The 23,937-nt window shown below is 39.7% G+C and overlaps 1 protein-coding gene across 1 annotated transcript in view; it reads left to right on the forward strand.

Annotated features, from left to right (window-relative positions):
• The window catches only part of flt1 (fms related receptor tyrosine kinase 1), a 188,051-nt gene that overhangs the window by 83,388 nt on the left and 80,726 nt on the right, over positions 1 to 23,937 (forward strand). Inside the window, exons 12-13 of the mRNA XM_061240512.1 lie at positions 12,619 to 12,727; positions 19,153 to 19,530. Of these exons, the coding sequence (XP_061096496.1) occupies positions 12,619 to 12,727; positions 19,153 to 19,530 (487 nt within the window). The remainder of the gene's footprint in view (positions 1 to 12,618; positions 12,728 to 19,152; positions 19,531 to 23,937) is intronic.

The following is a 23,937-nucleotide window of genomic DNA, read 5'->3' on the forward strand; positions in this document are numbered from 1 at the left end:
TAGCATTTTAGCTACAGTATCTGCTGTAGCTAGCTAGCTAACAATCTGATTTCACAGAGCAGAATTACTGCTCATTCTCTGGTCGGGGTTGTTAAAGAAATCAATCATACTTATGTTTTAATGGTCAAGTCAATGAATACACTTTTAGCTCCTAAAGTGGTGAAGTAGCTGAATTGAAATAATCCTGTTTATTGTAACCTTAGTGGTTGGTAGCCTAGCCAGCTACTTTAGGCTGCCCGTACTGTAGTGTGGGTGATGAATAGACGTCACCCAATAGCAAGCTATGGGGCAGTTGTGTTCCGATGTTACTTATTTTGAAACGTACCAATAATCCATGTGAGCCCACTGTATTGAATGAGGTGTATTGCCTCCATTGACGCTGTCACAGATTGCCATGAGAGTTAGCAGTACTGGGATCTGGACGGGAGTGTGGTCGCTGGTCACACAAGTGTTTGTGATTCACGGTATGTTATTTCAGTGATTTTTATCAGCATTATTTTGTTTATGTAACAAACTGTGACACATGTGTTGCTTAGGAGTATAGCGCTGTTAGTAAATTCTGAATTTACTGAGGAATGGGAAAATTACCTTTATTCCAGTGAAGAAGCTGATCAACCATTCACAGTAAAAAGCAGGAAAGTTTATTATACAGTCAGGAAAATGTTCCGAAAAGCAATGATGGTAAATGGTTGGCATTTATATAGCGCCTTTATCCAAAGCGCTGTCCAATTGATGCTTCTCATTCACCCATTCATACACACACTCACACACCGACGGCAATTGGCTGCGATGCAAGGCGCCGACCAGCTCATCAGGAGCATTTGGGGGTTAGGTGTCTTGCTCAGGGATACTTCGACACAGCCCGGGCGGGGGATCGAACCGGCAACCCTCCGACTGCCAGACGACTGCTCTTACTGCCTGAGCCATGTCGCCCCAATGATGTTTGGGGAGTTTATAGGGTTACATTTGCATACATTCAAATATGTCTACAAATCAAGTGTAACCTCTGATTGGCGGTAAGGAATTGGACCTATCCCGAGCACTTTGGATTGGGCCAATCAAATCCCTAATACTCCCCCCTGGAGCCCAGGGGAAAATCCCCAGAGGGGGAACCTTGAAACTGATAGCGGTCATTAGCATATACATGTGAAGTGGTCCAATACACAAATTTGTCCATCTCCCCACAGTGCTTTAGGAAAATGTGGGTGTGTGTTCAGAGCGGCGAGTGCGACAGCAACCGGGAAAATGGTTCTGATAAGAACCAGAAGGTGGCGCAGCCAAAATTGTTCCTTGTAAAATTGTTCACGTGTGTACACACATCGTTTTATATAGACGGTTTTGGTTTTTAATGAATGTTAAGATTAACCACATAAAGATTTAATAGAGATTTACCTGCAAAACTGTAGTAGTTGTGCTTCAGGTGTACGTTTTTGTTTCAATGTACTCCAAATCGCAATGTAGTATGGGGGACTGTTTAAACAACACCACTTCCGTGCCCACTATCCGAGAACGTGATTAGGTGATACCTACATGACAGTGGAGGCTGGTGACTTCCAGAATTGAGGAGGCCATTTTTTTCCGCTTGCTCACTTCACTCGCGATGGAATGTTCCCTGTTCTCTTATCTGTCTTTGTGCTGGCCAAAGGCATACTATTTGGAGTGTAAGCTACAGTCAGAAAGTTCTGGCTGATGAAATTCATTGTGCAGAGCTTAGCCTTCCTGAAGAAATGACATTGCTGTAAGTCTATGAGCCTGCCTGATAATTAAGCTGAGAAATGACATTTGGATGTAATATAAATGCCAAGTGAACATGTGTAAAAGGCAGGAATTTTAATTATGTAGTTAAAAACAATTTTGTTTAGCTTACATTTTTCATTCTTCTACAGCTTCAACATGTAATCACCAATTTAATCAAGTTTAACATATAAAAAAGATAAGATAACACTTTCTTTATCATATGTAGTTTTATTCAATATATTTAATATAAAATATGTAAAAATATGGTTCCAGTTGGCTTTATCTGCTGAGAAACACAGACAAAATGGAGTGTTATTACTACTGAGAACTAGTGGTGTAACACTGGTAGAGACATGGACCCATGCCACCACCACAAGCACCTGTTCCATGTACATTTTCCTCTCTCACATCCATTTTGCCTGGCTAATCTAGGCTTACTCGAACACACACAGCTAACTGGATGGAAAACAATGAGCTAAACTGTAACTGTAAACTGTAAAAATGTCCAAACTACAGATATTCAGAGATAAATGTCAACGAGCGATTAGCAGCAGCAGCTTTTGCTTTCGAAATCTGTCTCAGAGATGTTGTCAACTCAAGGAGAAATGCCTAGAGTGAAGGGTTTAACGTTAACGTTATCGACTAGAGGGCAGCACTCTATTCGTATTTAGAGTGAATTTCCTCACAGAGCAACAATTCAGTAATTTGATATGGAAGATTATTAAATTGACTTGTAATAAAACGAAATGGACTACATTAAAAATAAAACTGTTCAATAAATCCCAAATGGTGTCTAACATGACCTATTGAATGTCATTCTCACTCCCTAGTATCTGGAATCTGCCTATCTCCAGCCCAAGATCTCAAATTGCGCCAGAATCTCGCCGACTTCCGAGGTCGTTTTAAGCAAAAGTATTTGGCCAAATGAGCTATAACCTTCAGTGATGATAGCGAGGGGTGTTCTCTAAATTTCCTGAAAAGTACAAGTTGATAGGACACTCGTAGCCACTATGGCGAGTGTTTGTTTGACTGAAGTGACTGGCGAATTCTCAAAATGGCTTCTGTGTTGAATAGGAAAGGAAAGGATAGTTGATTCCAAATGAACCAGTAGCATGTGATTGGACGAACAAAATGTCAATCTTTCAGCCCTGGACACAATGCATGGTGAGGCCAGGCCTCCGTTGCCCACCCATTTTCAGTGATCTGGCCAATCACATATTGGCATGAAAAAAAATGCATTACATTGACTTACATTGAGGCCTGGCCTCCCTTAATACAAACTGATAGGGAAATCTGGCCTGTTGCTTTACAATTGCAATATTGGGTTTTAGCCATGGGAAAATTTAGATTTATGAACAAAACTAAAATAATATGAATATAAAAAATAAAAAATATGTTTTTTGTTAAAATAAATAAATAAAATAAATATATTTATTGTTTTTTTTAAATCTCTCTCTTTTCTCAAATTATTGGGGAGGCCAGGCCTCCTCCACCTCTATGGAGGAGCCTCCACTGCTACATGATCAGGTGACCCAGGCCGAAGTTGGCTCAACTGTGGAGCCCGGCCTGGTAGCTATGCTACCACTTCAGTTGGCTATCATTCAGAAAATATTGATAGCCTACGGGTAGTGCCTGCAATTTTCCCTGTTCTAGTGCGATCTTCACTTTGACTTCTTACAGCTCCCATCATGGCCAAAGAAAAAAGAAGCCCAAGCAAGTGGTGGGCAGCAGACAATCACTGGCTTTATAAAAAAAGAGCAATGTGTTTGTTTACTGCTGAAATTTGTGTTCATGCTCTTAGTCAACATCTCTTTGGTAGCTTATGAAATGTGATGTAGTTATATATGCTTATGTACAGCCCACACTCACTGAGTACGAACAACTGTAGACAGTGGTATGCAGAAGAGCATCACACAGCGTATCAAATCTCTAATTGGATAGGCTACAGCAGCAGTAATAATGTGCTCACTGAGTGTATATTAGTTATGTTCTGCTAAAAATGGAGGAGCTTGCCAGATAGTTAATTCAGGTTTTTATTATTTTTCATATTGGTTAAATTCAAGGTTTTAAATGCATCTTAAATTACTTCTTATTCGTAATTCCTGATCCACCTTTTTTACACTGCTGTCGCAACTGCCTGTTTGCAATTTCACAGCAAAAAAGCAATCCACCAAAATATTAGAGTTCAAAGTGCAAATAGATTTATTGTCATGACAATGTCTTGGTTAATACAAAAAACCCATTTAAATGCAGGCAGTGTATTCATTTAGAATGGTGATTAGGCTTGACCTGCAAAATGTTGAATCAAGAATCAGAATCAGAATCAAGTATTCACCCAGACCATGGCATAAAATAACGCTTATGATAGGGCTATTTCTTCAACACAGGACATCGACTTAGATGACGGCAAAGCCGAAAAGCTTGTCTCTTCTTTTTTTTCACCACGCGTTAACTCCACTCCTTTGCTCCACATACTTCTGCTGGAGTGGAGAAATGGTAGTGGGGGAGTGGAGTAAAGGGTAGAGTGAAAAATAATGGAATGCACGCCCTGGGTGATTATCATGCAGATTTGGAAACAAGAAGACAAAGTGAGTTAACGGAGTGGGAGAGGCATGGGTTAAAGGCAGAGGTAGCAACATCAACAGGCGGGTTAGAGAAAGAAGCAGGAGGAGGAAGTATAGAACATGCTCTCTGTGTTGGGGGTTAGTATAGAACATAAGTTATCTCTCAGGGTGTGTCAGTCAAGTGCGAGCAGCTCTTGGTGTAGCTTATTGCAATTTTGGTGTAGCTTATTGCAATTTTCCAGTCAGACAGGTCCACATTTCACCCTTCTGCCACCTGCCTGCTCAACCCGGGTATAAGTCACAAGTCGCATCCCAGTCTATGGCATATTGCTAATTTCAGGGCTTTCACATGCAACGTGTTTCTCATATGTGGCAAGATGGCCTGAAAACTTCATCAAGAGTTATTATGTTTTTTTCACTATCCATAGTGGTAGAATATATACTCAGTGAGCACTTGATCAGGTATTTATTAGACTTCTTTTTAGACTTTATAGCCTATCCACTTAGAGTTATGATGTGTTGTGTGTTCAGAGATGCTCTTCTGCATACCACTGTTGTAATGTGTGGTTATTTGTGTTACTGTCACCTTCCTGTCAGCTTTCACTAGTCTGGCCATTCTCCTCTGACCTCTCTTTAACAAGGCGTTTCTGTCTGCAGAACTGCTGCTCACTGGATTTTTTTTGTTTTTGCACCATTCTTTGCAAACTATAGAGTGTGTGAAAATCCAGGAGTTTCTGAGATACTCAAACTCAGACTAATTGGACGTAACCAGGGAGTTCCCCAAGATCTAAACCTACAATCAGTCATTTAGTTAAAATCTCTATATAAAAAGAGTCTATGTAATTCTACATTTTGTTCGACGAAAAGGCAAAAATGTCAGTTGCCCCCCTGAACTGCGGCAATCACAGGTAAATACTACATGTATTTTAAATAACTGCTCTTTGACATAAAAATCGTTTCCAATCGCTTTTGTTTGTTGCAAAGTGTTGTATGACATGTTCTTAACCCTCTGGGGTATGAGGAAAACTGGAGACTGTGCCATGCTCTGACATTTTAATCAACTTTATATACTGTGATTCCAAAGTGTTTAATACATTTGCTTTCAGCACACACTCAGCTACAATATTATGGTAACAGTAAGTAGGTCAGAATCATATGTTGGTTGTAAATTGATCTAGAAATTGAAAATAGTAGTGTTGAATATGTGCACAAATTCTGTCATTTTCTTATTCTTATCTATTATAACAAAATGTTTGCATCCTTGAAATTTGTTCATCTAGATCAAGAGATGACGAAATATTGTAGCAAATCCAATTAGCAATATAAAATAAATTACAAAAACGTAGTGTTGTCACTACTATTTTTCAGCACCAGTTGACAATGTGGTATGCGGTCCTGCAGTCTAAGTAGGCTTTTCACACCTGGCCTGAACCCTCCCTATCTCTAAGACAAAGCCTTCCTACAAAGCAATACTCAGTGAGCCATTTAGAAGACAGAAACAAATACATTTTTGATTCAGTAATTTATTTAAATCACCACACAAACTACATACAATGAAGATGCCATTCACAAACACCTCAACATTTTGCGTGCCATTCCAAAACAGTTACTGTTTAGCTGCAAGCACAAGGGGGCATCACACTCTTTGCACTCAATGTCCATCCTGCAGAGCTGGATATTACTGGATATTCAGACGAACACAGAGAGAAGTTGCAATACAGCGCACATATTTATCAATATGATCGTAAGAAATACACTTGCTCTTGGAGTTGGTCTGTTTAGCCAAGTTATTTCTGCTTTTTCCTTGAATGTAGATACAGTATGCTAATATCAATTGTGCGAGGACAACCAGTTTTAGAATCCTGGCTTCGCCACTACACGTATGTATTATTTTGAGATGCAATGGTTAGAGTGTGGGAATTTACTAACGCGCATATTGCTGAATATTGAAACAAAGCTGGAGAAGTTGCAGTAGACACGGAAGAAATGTACTTACTCATGACGTCCAGTCATCCGTGCCATTTTCTGTAATGAAACGTGTTCTGTGATGAAAAACGTTTACCTCAAAAGAAGTAAATAGCCTATGTTTCTATATGTCATTGTATTGAGCGTTACAGTTGCCGTTCTTGCGCATGGCATCACCCCTCCCCTGCCAGAGAATAATTATCAACTTGTTTCAATTTGAATGAGAGGGGCCAGAATTCAGGCAAGGTGAAACTTGCATATTAATGAGTAAAGATGAAGAAATCGCAGTGGTCTTATTCACATAATTTAAAACTATTTTTAAAACTATTAATATTATGTGTGAATAGGTGCATTGCGAAGTCAAGATTCTAAGGTTTCTGTCAATATGTTTGTTGCATCTGTATGGTAAAATATCACAAAGTGAATCATCCAAATAGAAAGGAAAGTTGATCTGATCTTGTCAGTGTTGGCAACAATGCCGACCACAGAGAGTTAATAGAATGTAGGCCTGTCATTGTATGATAATGCAATTCTCCACTAGCTTTGTGCATTAACAAAAAATTCCATTAATAACCTTCAGTGGCGCCGGCAGGATTCTATTTCATAGTACGCACAAGAACCCACTTGTAGGCTACCTTTAATGTCTAGGTTCCCATGTGCGCACATACACAGTCTACTCAGCGAGCGAATGAGCGAGCGAGCGAGAAAGAGAGAGACCACCATAAAACTCTGGTTAGCCTACCGCAAGCATTTCAAAGACCAGCGAACAGGCCTGAAAAACAATAGCCAGCTAAATAACAGGCTACAATATAGCCCAGAGAAATGCGCAATAAAATTTAGCATTAAGTGCAAAAGTTGGGTTAAGGTCTTGCCTGTAGTGTCAGCTGTGGAACAAAATCCCCAAAAATCCTCTCGCACTGAGTAGCTGCCAGTCCACTTGGTCAACATTACTAATATCAGCTGTCTCATCAGCCAATTGGGAAAACCACTTGGCATCCGCAGAGAATTTTGTCTTGAATCTGTTTTCCACATATCTCAATCAGCTCGTTCTGAATTTGATGACTACAGTATTTTGCGTTAGCTGGTGCATTTTCAACATACTGTTTCAGCAACTAATCTCCCTCAGCACAATATTTCAGAAGCGGCTGAAACTTACTACACTAACGGCTTGAGTGTTCATGGCCTTAGGGTAACGTTAGAGAGTGGACGCAGCCAAAAATGCATCTCAAGCACATTATTCAATAAAAAAGAATCCAAAGACAGGATCTGCTGTTGTTATTTTCAAGACAGAATGTAAAAAAAACGGGGGAAAAAAACCGAACAGAATCATTTAAAAAAATGTATGCACAGTGCGTACAGGATTACGGCTGCCGGTACCACTGATAGCCATTAACTGAAACAATTTGACATGTTTCATATTATTTATCATTACTTTTTTGTAAGTTAATTTTGATTTTGAACCCATTCATACAAAGACAGAATTAAGGTCCCACAGACTATGACCAGTCATATAATCTCAATGCATTTTTCAGTTGAACATACTTTGAACAATTTAAGTGATATAATATGTCATATTCAGGTCAGACAGTTTAGGAATATCGCTGCGCTTGCATAGCAGAATGAATATGATGTGAGTAATTACAGGATTTGAACTTGCTATAGATAATTGTACTGGCTAATGGGGATCTGGTTCGCCTAATTTTTAAATAAAGTTCCATTTTAAATGTGATGCAGTTTGGTTAGAAAACATTAGGGCAAGTAATCCTTTTTGGAGAGCTTTTTAGAGACTTTGGGCATACTTTATAAAAAGATTATAAATACATTTGAATAAAACAGGTTAATTCTCTTTTCATTTTGTATAATAAAATATTTTTCAGATTTTGTCTGATCATTCATGTGCCTGGACAAAAAGATATGCAAATGTTTTGTATTTGGAGAGATTTGGGGACACCTGAGGAAAACCCATGTGGAATTTGAATGCCTGTGGATATGTTTACCATATTTTGTACACAAGTTGATCAAGTTTGTGCACAAATAAAAAGTAGTTCTGGATTGGTCCTTGACTTAGAAATTGAAATATTCAGTGCTAAACTATAAAAACCTTTAAATTCCATTTTGTAATTTCTTTGGATTTAGTGAATCTTTTGTGTACACTGTATGTACATGCTCTGGCATAAAATTGTTCTGTCTCAAATTTCTGAATGGTAAAAACCTACTGGAAAGGCTTTACATACATTTCCTGAAATGGCATTGCATTGCTCACAATGTAATATAATGGATTACATTCCTGTTGGTTAGCATTATCCATTAGCATTAGATATCATCAGAATGTTTGTAAACAAAGGCCGCGCAGATACTTCCGGGTGGCCACTTAGCCATGGAACGCAGTAACTTAAAAATTGACTGTACCAGAGCTGTTTCGAAACCGTTAGCTAGTTAAAGATGCTGAAACCGTCTTGCGGAAAAATCCCAATCCACTGTGTGTATTGGGATTTTTCCGATTCCCTGCTGTGAAGTCTAAATCGACCCAACGGAACCTGTTGATTCAGAGACTTAAAAAGGAGGATATGCAGTCCGTTTTAAGGGCGGTCACGTATCTACTAAAATGGCGACATGCTGGCAACCAACCACACATGACCGGGTTTGCAGAGGACAGAGGTAAGTAATAAGTTTTTGTTGGGTTGCTATATTTGCTGGCTAGCTAGTGCCAAGTTAACCATATAGCTCACTAGTTAACATTAACTAACAGTTACTTACTGGGTAACGTTATTCTTAAAGTTAGCTGCTTCCCGGGGCGGCACGGATGGTGCAGTGGGGAGCACTGCCGCCTCACAGCAAGGAGGTCCTGGGTTTGAATCCTGGTCAGGCTCTCGGTGTGGAGTTTTCGTGTTCTCCCCGTTTTCACGTGGATTTCCTCCGGGTACTCCGGTTTCCTCCCACAGTCCAAAGACATGCAGGTTAGGCTGATTGGAGAGTCTAAATTGCCTGTAGGTATGAGTGTGTGAGTCAATGGTGTGGGTGCCCTGTGATGGACTGGCAACCTGCCCAGGGTGTATTCCTGCCTTTCGCCCAATGTATGCTGGGATAGGCTCCAGCCCCCCTTGACCCTGTTCAGAATAAGCGGGTTAAGATAATGGATGGATGGATAGCTGCTTCCCTCAGAAAACAATAAATAACGAACAGTGCACAGTTTCATCTATAAAGCAGAACTCTACACTATTACTGGTTTGACTTTGCTTTGTTAGATCAAGACTTGAATTTGAACTTGAATAACTTCTGCTTGCTGAATCCAACAACATAACGTTACTGTTACTGGTTGGCTATAAACACAGATGTTATATTTAATTTGTATAACAGTGTCCAAAATATTGTATAGCATTTTATACACATTTTGGTCAAATAGAGTAGTTTGTGGACATATGCTTAAACATATATATATATATATATACAGCACTGTGAAGTCTTAGGCACCCTAGACCTTATTATATATATGTTTTTGTGTGTGTTAGTATAAAAGAACACATTTTGAGATTTTCAAATATTCATTTTCCAAAAGGTTTTTGTATTTAATTAAAAAAGTAACATATTACTGTAACCAATTGACTACTTTTTACATAAAAACTTGATCAATGTTGTCTGAGTTCAGAAGCAAGGAGCAAAAGTCTGCAGAAGAACTGTGGCATGTTCTCCAACATGCTTGGAACAACCTCCACTCCAAAAGCTGATTGTCTTATAGAACTGCAGGACAGCGTTGGCTATCTCAGAGAAGTGATGCAGTTTTAACGCTGAAGTGTGGTCACAAAAAATATTGATTTGATTCAGTTTTTCAACTATTCAACTATTCTGGCAAATTACTAAAATGTAATGTAAAATGTATAGTACATTTATTTAGGACCTTTCATTGAATTATTTTTTAAAGAATCTTATCTGTACATAATGTTATACATAATGTAATGCCAATAATGTAATGTAATGTAATAATGTATGAATATAAATAGTATAAATCTTATGAATAAAACATTTTCCTTCAGTTTTCATAAATTATTTTTCTCTTCCAAAATTGACTTTACGTGTTCATACCTTGGTTAAATGATGCCGATAACATTGCTAATTTCTTAGCAGTTATCCTAAATTCTTTGCTGTTGTGAGGTCATGCTGATTTCATCTATTTTTTTAATGTAACTAAATGTAGTAGGCTCACAGATGTGTATGGGTATTTTTTACAAGCACAGATTGTGTTGGCCTACGCATGTAAATTCCTGGTAGGAAGTCCACAACAAATTTTGTAGGGTTATTTGATTTAAATTTGGCTTACTATTAAATATTGTTTTATTGTTGCAATTGCCTAAATACGAACCTTAGCCTATGCAAATTTTCATGCTGTGAAAGATTTAACATGGTCTTTTTTTCAAACAATGAAACAGATCTAGAAACCAGGGTCTATCGTTGCTACAACATTATTCTCTTTACATTTCTTCTGTTTTCTGGTTTTCTGAACAGAGTTAAATGAGTCTGCGATTTTAACACTCACAGCTAGGATCAGGAAATAGGCTGATGTCATTTTTAAAGGACAAATCAGTGTTTCAACTGTATGCAGATTCCAAAACACATGAACATCCCACACATTCATGCAAGGTTTCATGGCTTTTTTTTGTTTCCTTTACAATCATCCAGTTCTGCAGTTTTTTTTAGCCTACTGTCTTTTAACCACCTTGCTTATGATATGATGAGGTGTAGATTGAAGCCACAGCAATTGATATGTTAATTAGCAGACACCGAGTACAGTTGTAACAGTTTTTTCATTCGCACAAAAACACTATTGATGGTAAACATATTTTTTCTACAGCATCTAACATCTGACTGCCAAACTATTTTAAGTCAAAAATGGATGTAAATAGTTAATTAATCATTATGGAATGAGAACCCGTGGTACATTGTGGATATTGGTACAGCTAGCGGGGTTTGAGTTCTATAAAGCTTTTATACAATGGTTACTACAGTACCAGTAAAAAGTTTGGATGCACCTTGCCGTTTTAATTCCACTATTTGTAATCAAGCAATTCATATGTGCTAAAAGTACAGATTTTATTAAACCATGTTTTTATACATTTTGGTTGCACCATGTAGTAATTACAGCACGTTTTATACATAGCCCCCCATTTCAATGTTTGAGACAATTTAACATAATGTCAAATAAAATAGTCATATCCATTGCATAGCATGATGAGTCTGGATATCTTGTTCTCAGGTTGTCCTACAAGCGATACTATAACTCTTTGCATTTGAATGGATCTCTATGGGAATTGGGTGGTTGGACTAGATTCAGCTGTAAATTATGCTGATACAGTATAGAACAAATTTTTTGGCTAAATGGCTTTATGTCATCATGGGTCCAAGGTATCAAATGAGCCTCAAACCATCCTGCTGCTGCCAGATATGCTGTAGATACTACAAGGGACATTTCTCCTGACTTATTTTCCTGTTGAACTCAATGGAAGAATTGTTCAGGAGAAACAACCCTTGAAGTGTCTAGTAGCAGCACGACTGTTTGAGGCTGGTTTGATACCTTGGACCCTTGATGACTTAAAGCCATTTTTTTCAAAAAGGAAATATATTTTATAACAATGGGCAAAACATTTGCTTCCCTTCTTCCTTCATAAAGGACAATTAATGACACCTGTTTGTTCACAAAATGAATGAATTATCTAATTAAACTCCACACTGCTATTATTTTCAACATGCCCCTTTCAATCAGTGAGCCAATTACTCAGAACAAGCAGCGTGCATGTCATGACAGTTGGGTCTGTTGTTTTTCTATTACACTACTACATCTACAAGTAAATTATTTGCCATGCAGAAATATCACTACTACTAATAACAGTGGTTCATCAGGTTACTGATGTTGTCCAGCTATTTTCTTGAACACAACCTTAGCTACCTGGCAATAAGTAAATACCTATTGATGAGGGCTATCAAAATGTATGGGCAGTCTTTGAAGTATTGTTATTATTATTATATTTCAAAAGGGAGAGCAGTTATCAGTGTTTTCAAGTTACATGATAATGGCATGCCAAAATAATTAGGGAAGAGGAAGACTGATAAAGGTTCAGGGTATAAAGTAAGGTTAAACCAGAGATGCTCATTCTTGTCAAATTATTAATCAAATGTATTAAAATGTATAACAAGCACTGGGTTAGGGACTATACAAATATAACAATTTCATATAAGAGCTCCTGGTTTGAGAAAGCCAGTTTTCTCAAAAACACAACATTCAAACATTCAACAGTCTTATCTCCAGAAATATTTACTAAATCTCATCAAGTGATGCCTGACTGTGGTTGTGTTTCCACAGACAGTGGGGGTTCTCATGGTGGCTCGGGCTGCTGTATCTGGAGTGTATCGCTGCATCGCTTCCAACCATATAGGAAAAGACCACCGAGACATCCACTTCTATATCACAGGTATAAGACAATTTCTGGTGTTCATTTTCTTCCAAAGTCTCTCCAGGACAGTGCTCCTCACACTCAGACACACCCCCAATAAATAACAAAATGTGACATCTGATACGTCCACAGCTAAATTCACTGTCATGATGCATTCATACACACTGGACCCACCAATAAAAAGAAGTGGAACATTGTAATGAGAGCATGTCCAATCATGCTCTCATTACAATGCAAATTGCAACCTCTACTGTTGATCTATTCTCCCTGTTATGTTATGTCAGCTACCACTTCACCACAGTTTGCACAGTTTTCATAAATTTCTTTTGGCCATTTAGGAAAAGCTTTCTCTCAAGGAATCAGGGGATTCACTTTCTATATCTGAAAGACACTCAGTCATACTGAAATCAGATGAACTGTGCATGGGGCTGCTAGTTGCCAGAACTACAGGGTGGGGGTGTTACTTGCAAGTTAACAGGAACCTGTGGGTCTTATCAGCCCACTTCCCTGTACCGCCTAATGTATTTTATTTTGAGAGTCCTGGTGGTGTTTTGGAAAGATAAACATTATCCCCCATCAGGAAATCTGATGGCTGTTTCCACAGGACGTTTCACATAGCTAAAGTAAATAAAAACTGTATTCACCATATTCTTTTGGCTACTTATACCTACAATGGTTATTCAGCGTTGTCATCAAAGGCTATAAAAATGTGTTATAAATGTGTTAATACTAAACAGTTTTCTACAGTTGAACTCTGATTACATATTCTGCAGCTGCTCATTCTTTGTGTATAAGCTGCAATGATCTCTCTCTCTCTCTCTCTCTCTCTCTCTCTCTCTCTCTCTCTCCTCTGTCTCCCTGCCAACTTCTTTGCCTCCTTGTCTTTTAATAGATTAATTTAACTTGGTTTTATCAGCATGCCAAAATAACACAACAAAAAGAAATAAATGCACTACAATAATAACAAATAAAAACTACACATTTCCAAATAAAGGGTGATGTTATTTTAGTATCACTCCCTTTCCTTCGGACAAAAGGCAAGTCTTGCCTCACAAAGTGTGCCACTGTTTTAATTTGGATCCAAAATTGAACTGTTCTGTAAGTCATTGTAGTCAGCAATACTTGGCCTAATTCTGTGAGCAGGCCACACACTTGTCTGCCGTATAATACATTTTGTTATACAAGACTGGATAGTATATTTTCGGACAGGCAGTATAACCCTTTCACGCAAGCCCCCGAGTGGCCACGACGCGGGTGTCACGTGACTGCTGTTACGTGACTGCTGACTTCAGTGCTCATGCAACCACACAATGAGATGAAACAAAGTTTTTGTTCTTCATTACTTCATTACTAATGACGGAGGGAAAGGGTTAAATAAAGGGTTTCCTAAGTGCCAGTGCTGTCCCGCAGTTCACCCAGCTCACCGGTCAAACAGCACCCCCTAGCCCAGTCTCATATGCAACAACAGTGACCCGCTGGACAAGTATACATTAATCAGCCACAACATTAAAACCACCTGCGCAATATTGTGTAGGTCCCCCTCGTGCTGCCAAAACAGTGATTTGTTGATGCATGGACTCCACAAGACCTCTGAAGGTGTCCTAAGGTATCTGGCATCAAGACGTTAGCAGCAGATCCTTTAAGTCCTGTAAGTTGCGAGGTGGGGCCTCCAGGGATCAGACTTTTTTATCTGGGTACATCCCCCACAGATGTTCCATCGGATTCAGAACTAGGGAATTTGGAGGCCAAGTCAACACCTCCAACTCTTTGTCATGTTCCTCAAACCATTCCTGAACAATTTTTGCAGTGCGGCAGGGTGCATCCTGGTGCCATCCACATGATGTAAAAGAAAACATGATTCTTCCATTGCTCCATGGTCCAGTTCTGATGCTCACATGCCCATTATAGGCACTTTCAGTGGTGGATAGCGGTCATCATGGGCACTTTTGTCACTGGTTGTCCTTCCTTGGACTTTTGCACTTTTGGTAGGTACTAACTACTGCATACCGGGAAGACCCCACAAAACCTGCTGTTTTTGATATGCTCTGACCCAGTCGTCTTGGCATCATAATTTGACCCTTGTCAAAGTTGCTCAGATCCTTACGCTTGCCCATTTTTCATGCTTCCAACACATCAACTTCAAGAACTGACTATTCACTTGCTGCCTAATTTACTGCACCCCTTGACAGGTGCCATTGTAACAAGATGAATGGTAAATGGTTGGGCATTTATATAGCGCCTTTATCCAAAGCGCTGTACAATTGATGCTTCTCATTCACCCATTCATACACACACTCACCCACCAACGGTGATTGGCTGCCATGCAAGGCACCAACCAGTTCATCAGGAGGAGGAGATGAGCAATGTTATTCACGTCACCTGTCAGTGGTTTTAATGTTGTGGCTGATGTATGTGGAAGCATGAACAGGAGTTTACAAGCTAATAATTTGCCACCAAAAATTCATAGCAACAAGATAAAACAAAAACGCCTGAATCGTTGCTCACTGAATATCAAAATAAACAAGATGAATTCTTGTGTAATTATACCACATCATTCTACTATCAATATCTGCAACTAAATATGTAATACATATAAATCTCACCATCTTTTCAAGATTTGGTGGCCATTTATCATTTGCCGCAGAGCCTGTCCATCGTCTAAATTAGCTGTGCGTAAAACCCTACTTGCTGTTCAGTTTGTTGTAGGGCGTTCCAGTTAATTATGATTTGAGTGACATGCCGCTCCTCCAGTATAGTACAGTCACTAGTTTCCAACAATGTATCATTTGCCCCATTTAAGCTTCCATAGAGCTTTATAGAAGCTAGTGTAACGATGAGTTAACTTCTATTGTGTCTGCCTTATGCATTCTTGGTTGGTAGGAAAAAAAAAGATAAGGCGGTTGTAATGAGTGTTCTATAGAAACAAAATATAGATTTTTGAGAACGTCTCGGTATGGGTAAGGCATATCCTCGCCTAGCTAATATGAATTTGGACAGTGAATCAGATGAGAGAAGCGAGAAAATAATCACTGCAACAGCCTGAAAATAGTTTTTGTTATGTTCAGAACCAGAAACCCAAATGCAGACCATGGAATTCCAGAAATGTCTGTTTATTACAGTCCAATGTCAAAAGCCAGGTATCCAGAAACACAGTGCCAAATCGAGTTGCAAGGGAGTAGTCAAGATACAGTCCAAATGTCAGAAATCCAAAAGAGCAGAAAATCAAAGGTAAAAGGGATTAGGCGAAAGAACAAAAAAACAAAAATCGTGGCAACCAAAACAGAAGGGGCAAGGCAAAATCGTAAACAGGCAAAGGGTGTCTCAGGAATCTCAAATATAACAGGCTTACAAGAAATCGGCACTGAAATAATGATTAACGTCCTGATGCTGGTGAATGCTCAGACAGAGGTTTAAATACACAGAGGGATAAAACAAACTAGGCAGGGCATGGGGTGAGGATGATCTAACAAATAGACATGTATAGGTGAGATACATGAAAAGGCAATCATACAATACCAAGGGATACACAAAGACACGGAACTGGATTCACATAAACACACATGTAATACCAACTTCTCCGATTAGGGAGTAGACAATTGCACAGACTTAAGGAATCTAGTGATAGCGGAGAGCAGGTGCGAACACTTTGCAATTTAGAGATAGAACAGGACATCTCCTACAGAGCTACAGAGCAGTGCAGAAATAGGAATAATGTTAATCTGTTAGTTTATATGATTAAACTATAATTACCCAAAACTAGTGAATGTTAGTTAGTTAGATGAACATATTAGTGTGTTAATATAATTAATACTGTACAAAATCTATGTTAGTCAGGATTAGTAGATTAGTGGTATCTACAAACATGAGTGGAGAGAAAGCAGGGAGTAAGAAAAGCGAGACTCAGAAGGAATGGGAAACCGGAAAATACAGAAAACACCTGAATAGTGAATCACACAGACAGGAAAGTGACTCGGGCTCAGAACTACATAAAGACACAGACATCACCGGGGAAGACGAATGCAATGAATAATGAAAGTAAAAAGAAAACCAGACATGACTATGAAAAATAATACATTTACAAAAATATAAAATAAACTAATGGATAGAAAGCAGGAACATAACAAGTTTTAACCATTTTAGAGTATTTTTCTGTTCACATTTCAATGTTAATTGTTTATGCCTCCTAAATTCCAATCCATTGTCCACAACGTAGGAGGTGGTAACAGCACATTGTCTTCTTACATGTTGATATTATTGTGGCATTCTTTTTTGTTAATGCTTACTGTGATGAGTTACTGTGCTTGCTTGTGGAATTGATGTAGAAGTGAGTTAAAACAACTAAAATTTGTGGTAACATGTTTTACAATTTTCTGCAATGCCTCCTTTCCAAATGTATAGGTTTACCTCCTACCTGATGGTAATACTTCATCTTTTTGTGCATTTCCACCTACTGTATTGGTACAATTTTATTTATATCTAAATTACCAAAATAAAGTAAATTATATTACATTTGGTACTTTAAATGGTACAAGTGTCTTTCTTCATTTAAGCCAGGGGTGTCCAATCTTATCCAGAAAGGGCCAGTGTGTGTGCAGGTTGTTGTTTTAGCACAGGACTAAGACAGCTGATTCGACTCATCAAGGTCTTGATTAAAGACCACGATTAGTTCATTAGTATAATGAACCCACGCTGGCCCTTTTAGGATAAGATTGGACACCTCTGATTTAAGTGATGCTCATATCTGGAGTTATATAGCCTCAAATCTTAAGGGTAATTGATTATCATGCTACAGTGAATGCTGTCAAATGGTATTGTGGAGTAGTGTCTTAAGGAATAACAAGGAAGATTATTTTATAGCATAACCATAAGTGTCATATACACATCTGAAAAAGCTTTATCTGTCCCCTGCAATGTTTGGCCCATTCAAACTACTCTGACAGTGTGGTGGGGAAGCTGTTGCTAACGAGAGACTACAAACTGGGCAGACTTATACGGCTCAGCCAAAAGTGTTCACACACTTATACATGCCGTTTTAGTGTAAAACTGTAGTTGTGCTTCAGGTGCTGTTCGGAACATTGTGAACACATGTAGGTGTTCGGAACATCGTGAGCTAACATGGTCTTCCGAACACAGGGAAATTGTGTATTTATTTTCTCTATAATTTATTGGTTGGTGAGGGTCTGTTTAAGAAATCTGTTTGATTTGGAAAATTAGCTAATTACTACAGGTGGTATATTTATATCTTTGGATTTATACGTTTTTTCAGATGTTTCATAGTTTGGGGCATGTCTTTGTGCATTACTCTATGTAACGTTTGAGTTACACAGCGATAACAGGTGGACTTTATTGTTAGATGATTAGGCCTATTACTTTAGTAACAATACTTGCTACTTAGCTTGCCGGCTATCAAACTCCTACTAATAATAATAATAATGATAATAATTGTAATTATAGCACCTGAGTGGATCTTATGGATGTATGGCTACAGCTGGGCTTGAACCACCAACTTACCATGTCCCAGTTATGCACCTTAGCCACTAGTCTACAGGCTGCCCCCTACTCCAGTGATCAAGGAGGGAAATAAATAATATGTTTTAACATACGCATTATTTTGGCCAAATAAGCTCCCGGTCCCCCCAAAAAAACAACCATATCTCATGGTGCTGCGTTCTGCCTCTATGTGTGTCCCCCAATGAGACGCCCTTCAGCATAACACAACTAGCCTAAACACTGACTCTTAAGACACACAGTGCACACAATCTCCCACATATACTGTAACTTCCAGCCTGTCCTGCTTTAAATGTACTCTGCCAGTGAGATACACAGCTACCCTAAGTAGGGTTCATCTACCCAGTATTAAAACAGCACTTGTTAAAACAGTACATTTTCAGTAATATTGCTTTATAGTCCTTGTGCTTTTACATTTGAAAATGCAATGCATTAAGACATATACCATACATGTGTATATTTGTGCAAATAAACCAAACATCAAACTGTTTAGGGTGAATATACAGTGAGCTCCATAATGTTTGGGACAGAGAAATTTATTTTTGGCTCTGTACTCCACAATTTTAGATTTGTAATCAAACAAATCACACGTGGTTAAAGTGCAGTTTCTTAGCTTTTTATAAAGGGTCATTTTGATTTCACCATGTAGAAATTACAGCACTTTTTGGACATATTGGAGATGTTAAAAAGAATGATAAATTGAATCAGTGTGATACATTATAAAAAGAAAGAAAAAACTCAAGTTTTTGAAAATACAGGGCTGTTTTAGACCTGCGGTGTCTTGGGTGCTCTGTCCGAGTGTGTCATCGATCTCCCCCCACTCTTTTCCTAATGATCCCTCCATCTCTTTCAAATTGTCTCTCTTCCTCAGCTTCTTTTTCTAATGTTATCTCCATCCCTTTCTTTTCGTAATGCCTACCCCCCTCTTCCCCCAGATGTACCCAATGGCTTCCACATTGATCTGGAGGAGGAGCCAAGGGAGGGCAGTGATGGTCACCTGGCATGTACAGCCAATAAGTACCTGTACACTGTACTCTCTTGGAAACAAGCCATGCCCACACACACAGTCATGCCCACAGGGCCCACCCAGGACATCAAACCCATTCTAACTTCCACAGCTCCTATCCAGGACATTGTTGCTAACACCACAAGACCTGGCCTGGTCACTGAGCGGTTGATAGGAGAATTCTCGCACACTGTTCGCCTGACATTACCAACCCTGACTGTGCAGGACTCCGGCACTTACATCTGCATTGCCCATCATCTGCTCTCTGGGGAGGAGTTGCACTTGGAGACCCAGCTGAAGGTCATTGGTGAGTCACCTGATACATTGTCTGCCATTTTTCTACCACATACACACATCAGTGATCATTCACCAGTGTTGACAATTGCTTAAAATTGAATCTGGTACTAATTCCAAATTACATGACAAAAAATGTAATTGTAATGTAATCTGTTGGATTACAATGTGCATCTTCAAATGTGCAGCTACAATACATGCACACACTTCCTGATCATTATTGTGTGAAGCTGTACATGTGTTGTGTGTATGTGTGTGTATATTGTGCATTGAAGTCATCCAAAATGTTATATTTGGAAAATTAACTGTTATCAGATTATTCATAATCTAAGAAGTAGTCTGGGTTGATAACAGTAAATCAAGATTTTGTCATCGGATTAAGCAATCCAGATACATGTAATCCAATAGTACCCAACACTGAATCACATACATACAGTATACAAACACTCATATTACTCAAACATACATAAACATTTACTAACATTAACACACTCACTCAAAAACACATTGACACAAACAAAACAAAGCAAACACATACACACACCGTCATGCAGCCATACCATCAGCCATACCATCATGAACCAGCAGCCATACCATCATGCACCCAGCTCCTGCCAAATGGCTACACATTGGTGGTGGTTGAGGCATGTTTCCCCCTCATCACTGTAAGTGCTTTGAGTATCTAGAAAAACATTATATAAATGGTCTATCTGTCTATGTGATTCAGAACAAGGACATACAGTTTCCTCTGGGTGCCAGCCTGTGTCCAGTGCAGCACCTCTTTCATATGGGAATGACTAGTGCTTGGGGGGAATAGTAAACAATAGCTTTTCCTGTGGTGTCACCAAACACTGCTTCACGTGGTCACTCGGCAATCAACCAATCACACCCTGTCAGGACCAAGGAAACTTCCTTCTTTATAAGTGCGCAACATAGGCGCTGTAACGACCAAGATCTTACTGGTGCTGACTGGTTGCGTGACGTCATTACATCATTTAAGTCATTTAAGTAATTTATGTTCACATTTTCGGACTGCTTTGTATTCAACAGCTCTTTTCCCCATGTCATCATACAAGTCTTCAAAATTATAATGGTTTGCGAGAAAGAGGCTAGGAATAGAGAATTATTATGATTATTATGATGATTATTATTATTATTTTATTCTTTTTACCTTGCTAGCTAACTACAATAACTGTATGCATTCTCTATACCAACCAATTGTGAATTTACATTGAACAGCCAGCAGGTGGAGCTCTTTAACACCAATAAAAAGACTCCATGCTCAATACAATATGATCAAGAATTGGTCAAGAATATGATCACCGAAATAGATCACAGAAATAGAAATGATGGCTATGTGTTACATGGTTCTACAAATTAAGGCTATTTCAAGTGAAATATGCTGTTATTTGAAACTTTGTCTCTCTGTAATGACCACAACCTCCAATTTTCTAAAAATTACAAGAAAAGAAGGCGGACCGTTTTTTATTAATTACAGAAATGTATATTTAATTGAGGTGACATATAGCTAACTTGGCTATTGATAGCAAGCTAGCTGGTAATGTTAGCAGCAAGTCATCTTTCCTGGTATGCAAAGATTGCTGGGAAACATACTTGTGTATGTTTTTGTCCAATGTCAAGTGTCTATTTTTTGTGATCATCAGCTAGTTAGGGAAGAAGATAGCTACAGTGGAGAAGTGAGTTATCAAAGGAAATCAAAATAGAATCTCACCAGCAGAAAAGGTGGCCAAGTTGTCAAAGTGGGATGGCTTTTTTATGTAGTCATCAATCTGAGACAAAACTTATGTGAACACTAACGTTACAGCAGGCTCCAGCTATAACAGTAATATAATAGCTCAACTGCCAGAATCGTTCAACACATCACAGTCTATGAACTTGCAAAAATCTTTGTAATGAAAATTATGAGGATGAAGTTATAGCTACTTATCTGCTATAACTGGCTGTTAGGTTTTCACATTGAGAATCAAATGAGTAAATTAAACAAAGAGCTTTTCAATGTGTTTCTGTGCGCCCTTGCTCCAGCATATAACATTAAAGCCTAATATAGCCTGCTAATAGTTTTTATCTGGGCCCACTACCACTGTGTTCGGGGTAGGATTTAAGCCACCATAAGCCCTATCCAAGAAATTTTGATGAAACGACTCCACTTTCGGGTTACGTGACCTCCACTTTTCCGAGTAGGAGTAGCCTATGGATATGGATAATTTAATTGGTTTAATGCATATGGAAGTGGATACGAATAATGCAGTACTAATCCCTACTGTTTAGCCTAGTACATTTCAACTGCAAACTTTTATCCCTGAAGTAATTATTTTATAGCTAACAAGAAAAAGGGGGAGAGTGTAGTAGGTACAGATGTATTTGCATGTCTTCTGCCTTTAATGTCCTTGAAAATGTACACTCAGTAAGCAATTTATTAGGTAGACTCTTACACCAGCTTGTTAATGCAAATATTTAAAGGAGCACTGTCACGCTTATTTGGATTAAATGCTTACATTAAGTGTATAAGCTTTTTTAAAATCACTGTCAGTGTAGCTGTTTCTTAGATATGGGGCAAACTTATCAAAACTTGAATCTCCAGCCTGTGTTACCCAGCAGGGTAATTGCGTGAGCGAGAAAGACCAACAGCGAAGGATGAGGCTGCTTTCTAGCAGCTCTGACTCCTTATCGTTGGCAATTTGAATGGGTACTGTGGCGAGCCGCTGGTTGAGAGAGTGATCCCAGTCCTTGCCGTCCATGTCTATCATCTTTCTTACCATCGCCTTCAAGGTTTTGTTGAAGCACGCCACCAACCCGTCGGTCTGAGGGTGGTAAACCGAGGTCCGCAGCTGTTTGATCTGGAGCAGTCGGCACATCTCCTTCATCACTCCAGACATAAAACATGACCCCTGGTCAGTCAGAACCTCCTCAGCTATCCCCACCCAGCTGAACAGCAGGAAAAGTTCCCTCGCGACACTTTTCCCTGTCGCGGCCCGTAACATTACATTACATCATTGGCATTTGGCAGACACTCTTATCCAGAGCGACGTACAACAAAGTGCATACCCATAACCAGGGATAAGTTCGCTGAAAGACCCTAGAGGGAAGTACAATTTCAACTGCTACCTGTACAACAAAGATAAGGACGAGGGCCAATTTTTTTTTTTTTTTTTACAAAGAAACAAACAAACAACAGAGCAAAAGTGACCAAAGTTAACTATCCAAACACTGCTTACCTAGCCAACTAATAATACCGATACACAAAGCAAGTCACAGAGACAACAACTAAGGTTCACAGGGAGGTAGGGAGGGATGGGGGGAGGTGCTGCTTGAAGAGGTGTGTCTTCAGCTTGCACTTGAAGGTGGGGAGAGATTGTACAGTTCTGACCTCAACGGGGAGTTCGTTCCACCACCGTGGAGCCAGAACAGACAGTAGTCGTGAGCGTGAGGTGGAGGTTTGGAGAGGGGGAGGTGCAAAGCGGCCTGTGGAGGCTGAACGAAGAGGTCTGGCAGGGGTGTAGGGTCTGATGATTTTTTGTAGATAAGCTGGGGAAGACCCCTTAACTGCTTGGAAGGCTAGCACCAATGTTTTGAATTTGATGCGAGCCATGACAGGCAGCCAGTGGAGGGAAGTAAGCAGGGGGGTGACGTGTGAGTATTTGGGAAGGTTGAAGACCAGACGAGCTGCTGCATTCAAGTTGGAGGGGGTCTGATGGCGGACGCTGGGAGGCCAGCCAAGAGGGAATTGCAGTAGTCCAGGCGGGACAGAACCATCGCTTGGACCAGGAGCTGGGTCGAGTAGGGGGTGAGAAAGGGGTGGATTCTCCGTAAGTTGTATAGGAAGAACCTGCAAGACCGGGTCACCGTTGCAATGTTCTCGGAAAGGGACAGTCTGCTGTCCATCACCATGCCGAGGTTCCTTGCACTGGGTGACGGCGTGAGTGTGGTAGGAGGAGAGGTATTAGCAGGAATGAATATCATTTCAGTCTTGCCTGGGTTGAGCTTTAGATGGTGGTTGTCCATCCAGCTCTGGATGTCTCTCAAGCAAGCGGAGATACGGGCTGAAACCTGCGTATCAGACGGCGGGAACGAGACGAAGAGTTGGGTATCGTCTGCATAGCAGTGGTAGGATAGCCCATGTCCAGTGATCACCGGGCCAAGGGAGCGAGTGTAAAGAGAAAAAAGAAGTGGGCCTAGGACTGAGCCCTGGGGAACTCCTGTGGCGAGGGGCCAAGGTGTCGATACCAAACCAGCCCAGGTGATCTGGAAGGAGCAACCAGAGAGGTAGGACTCAATCCAGTCCAGGGCTGTGCCACAGATGCCCGTTGCTGACAGGGCAGACAGGAGGATGGAGTGATCCACAGTGTTGAAGGCAGCAGAGAGATCTAGAAGAATGAGGACAGAGGAGAGGGAGGCTGCT

Source organism: Conger conger, chromosome 4 (assembly GCF_963514075.1).
Source record: "Conger conger chromosome 4, fConCon1.1, whole genome shotgun sequence".
NCBI lineage: Eukaryota > Metazoa > Chordata > Actinopteri > Anguilliformes > Congridae > Conger > Conger conger.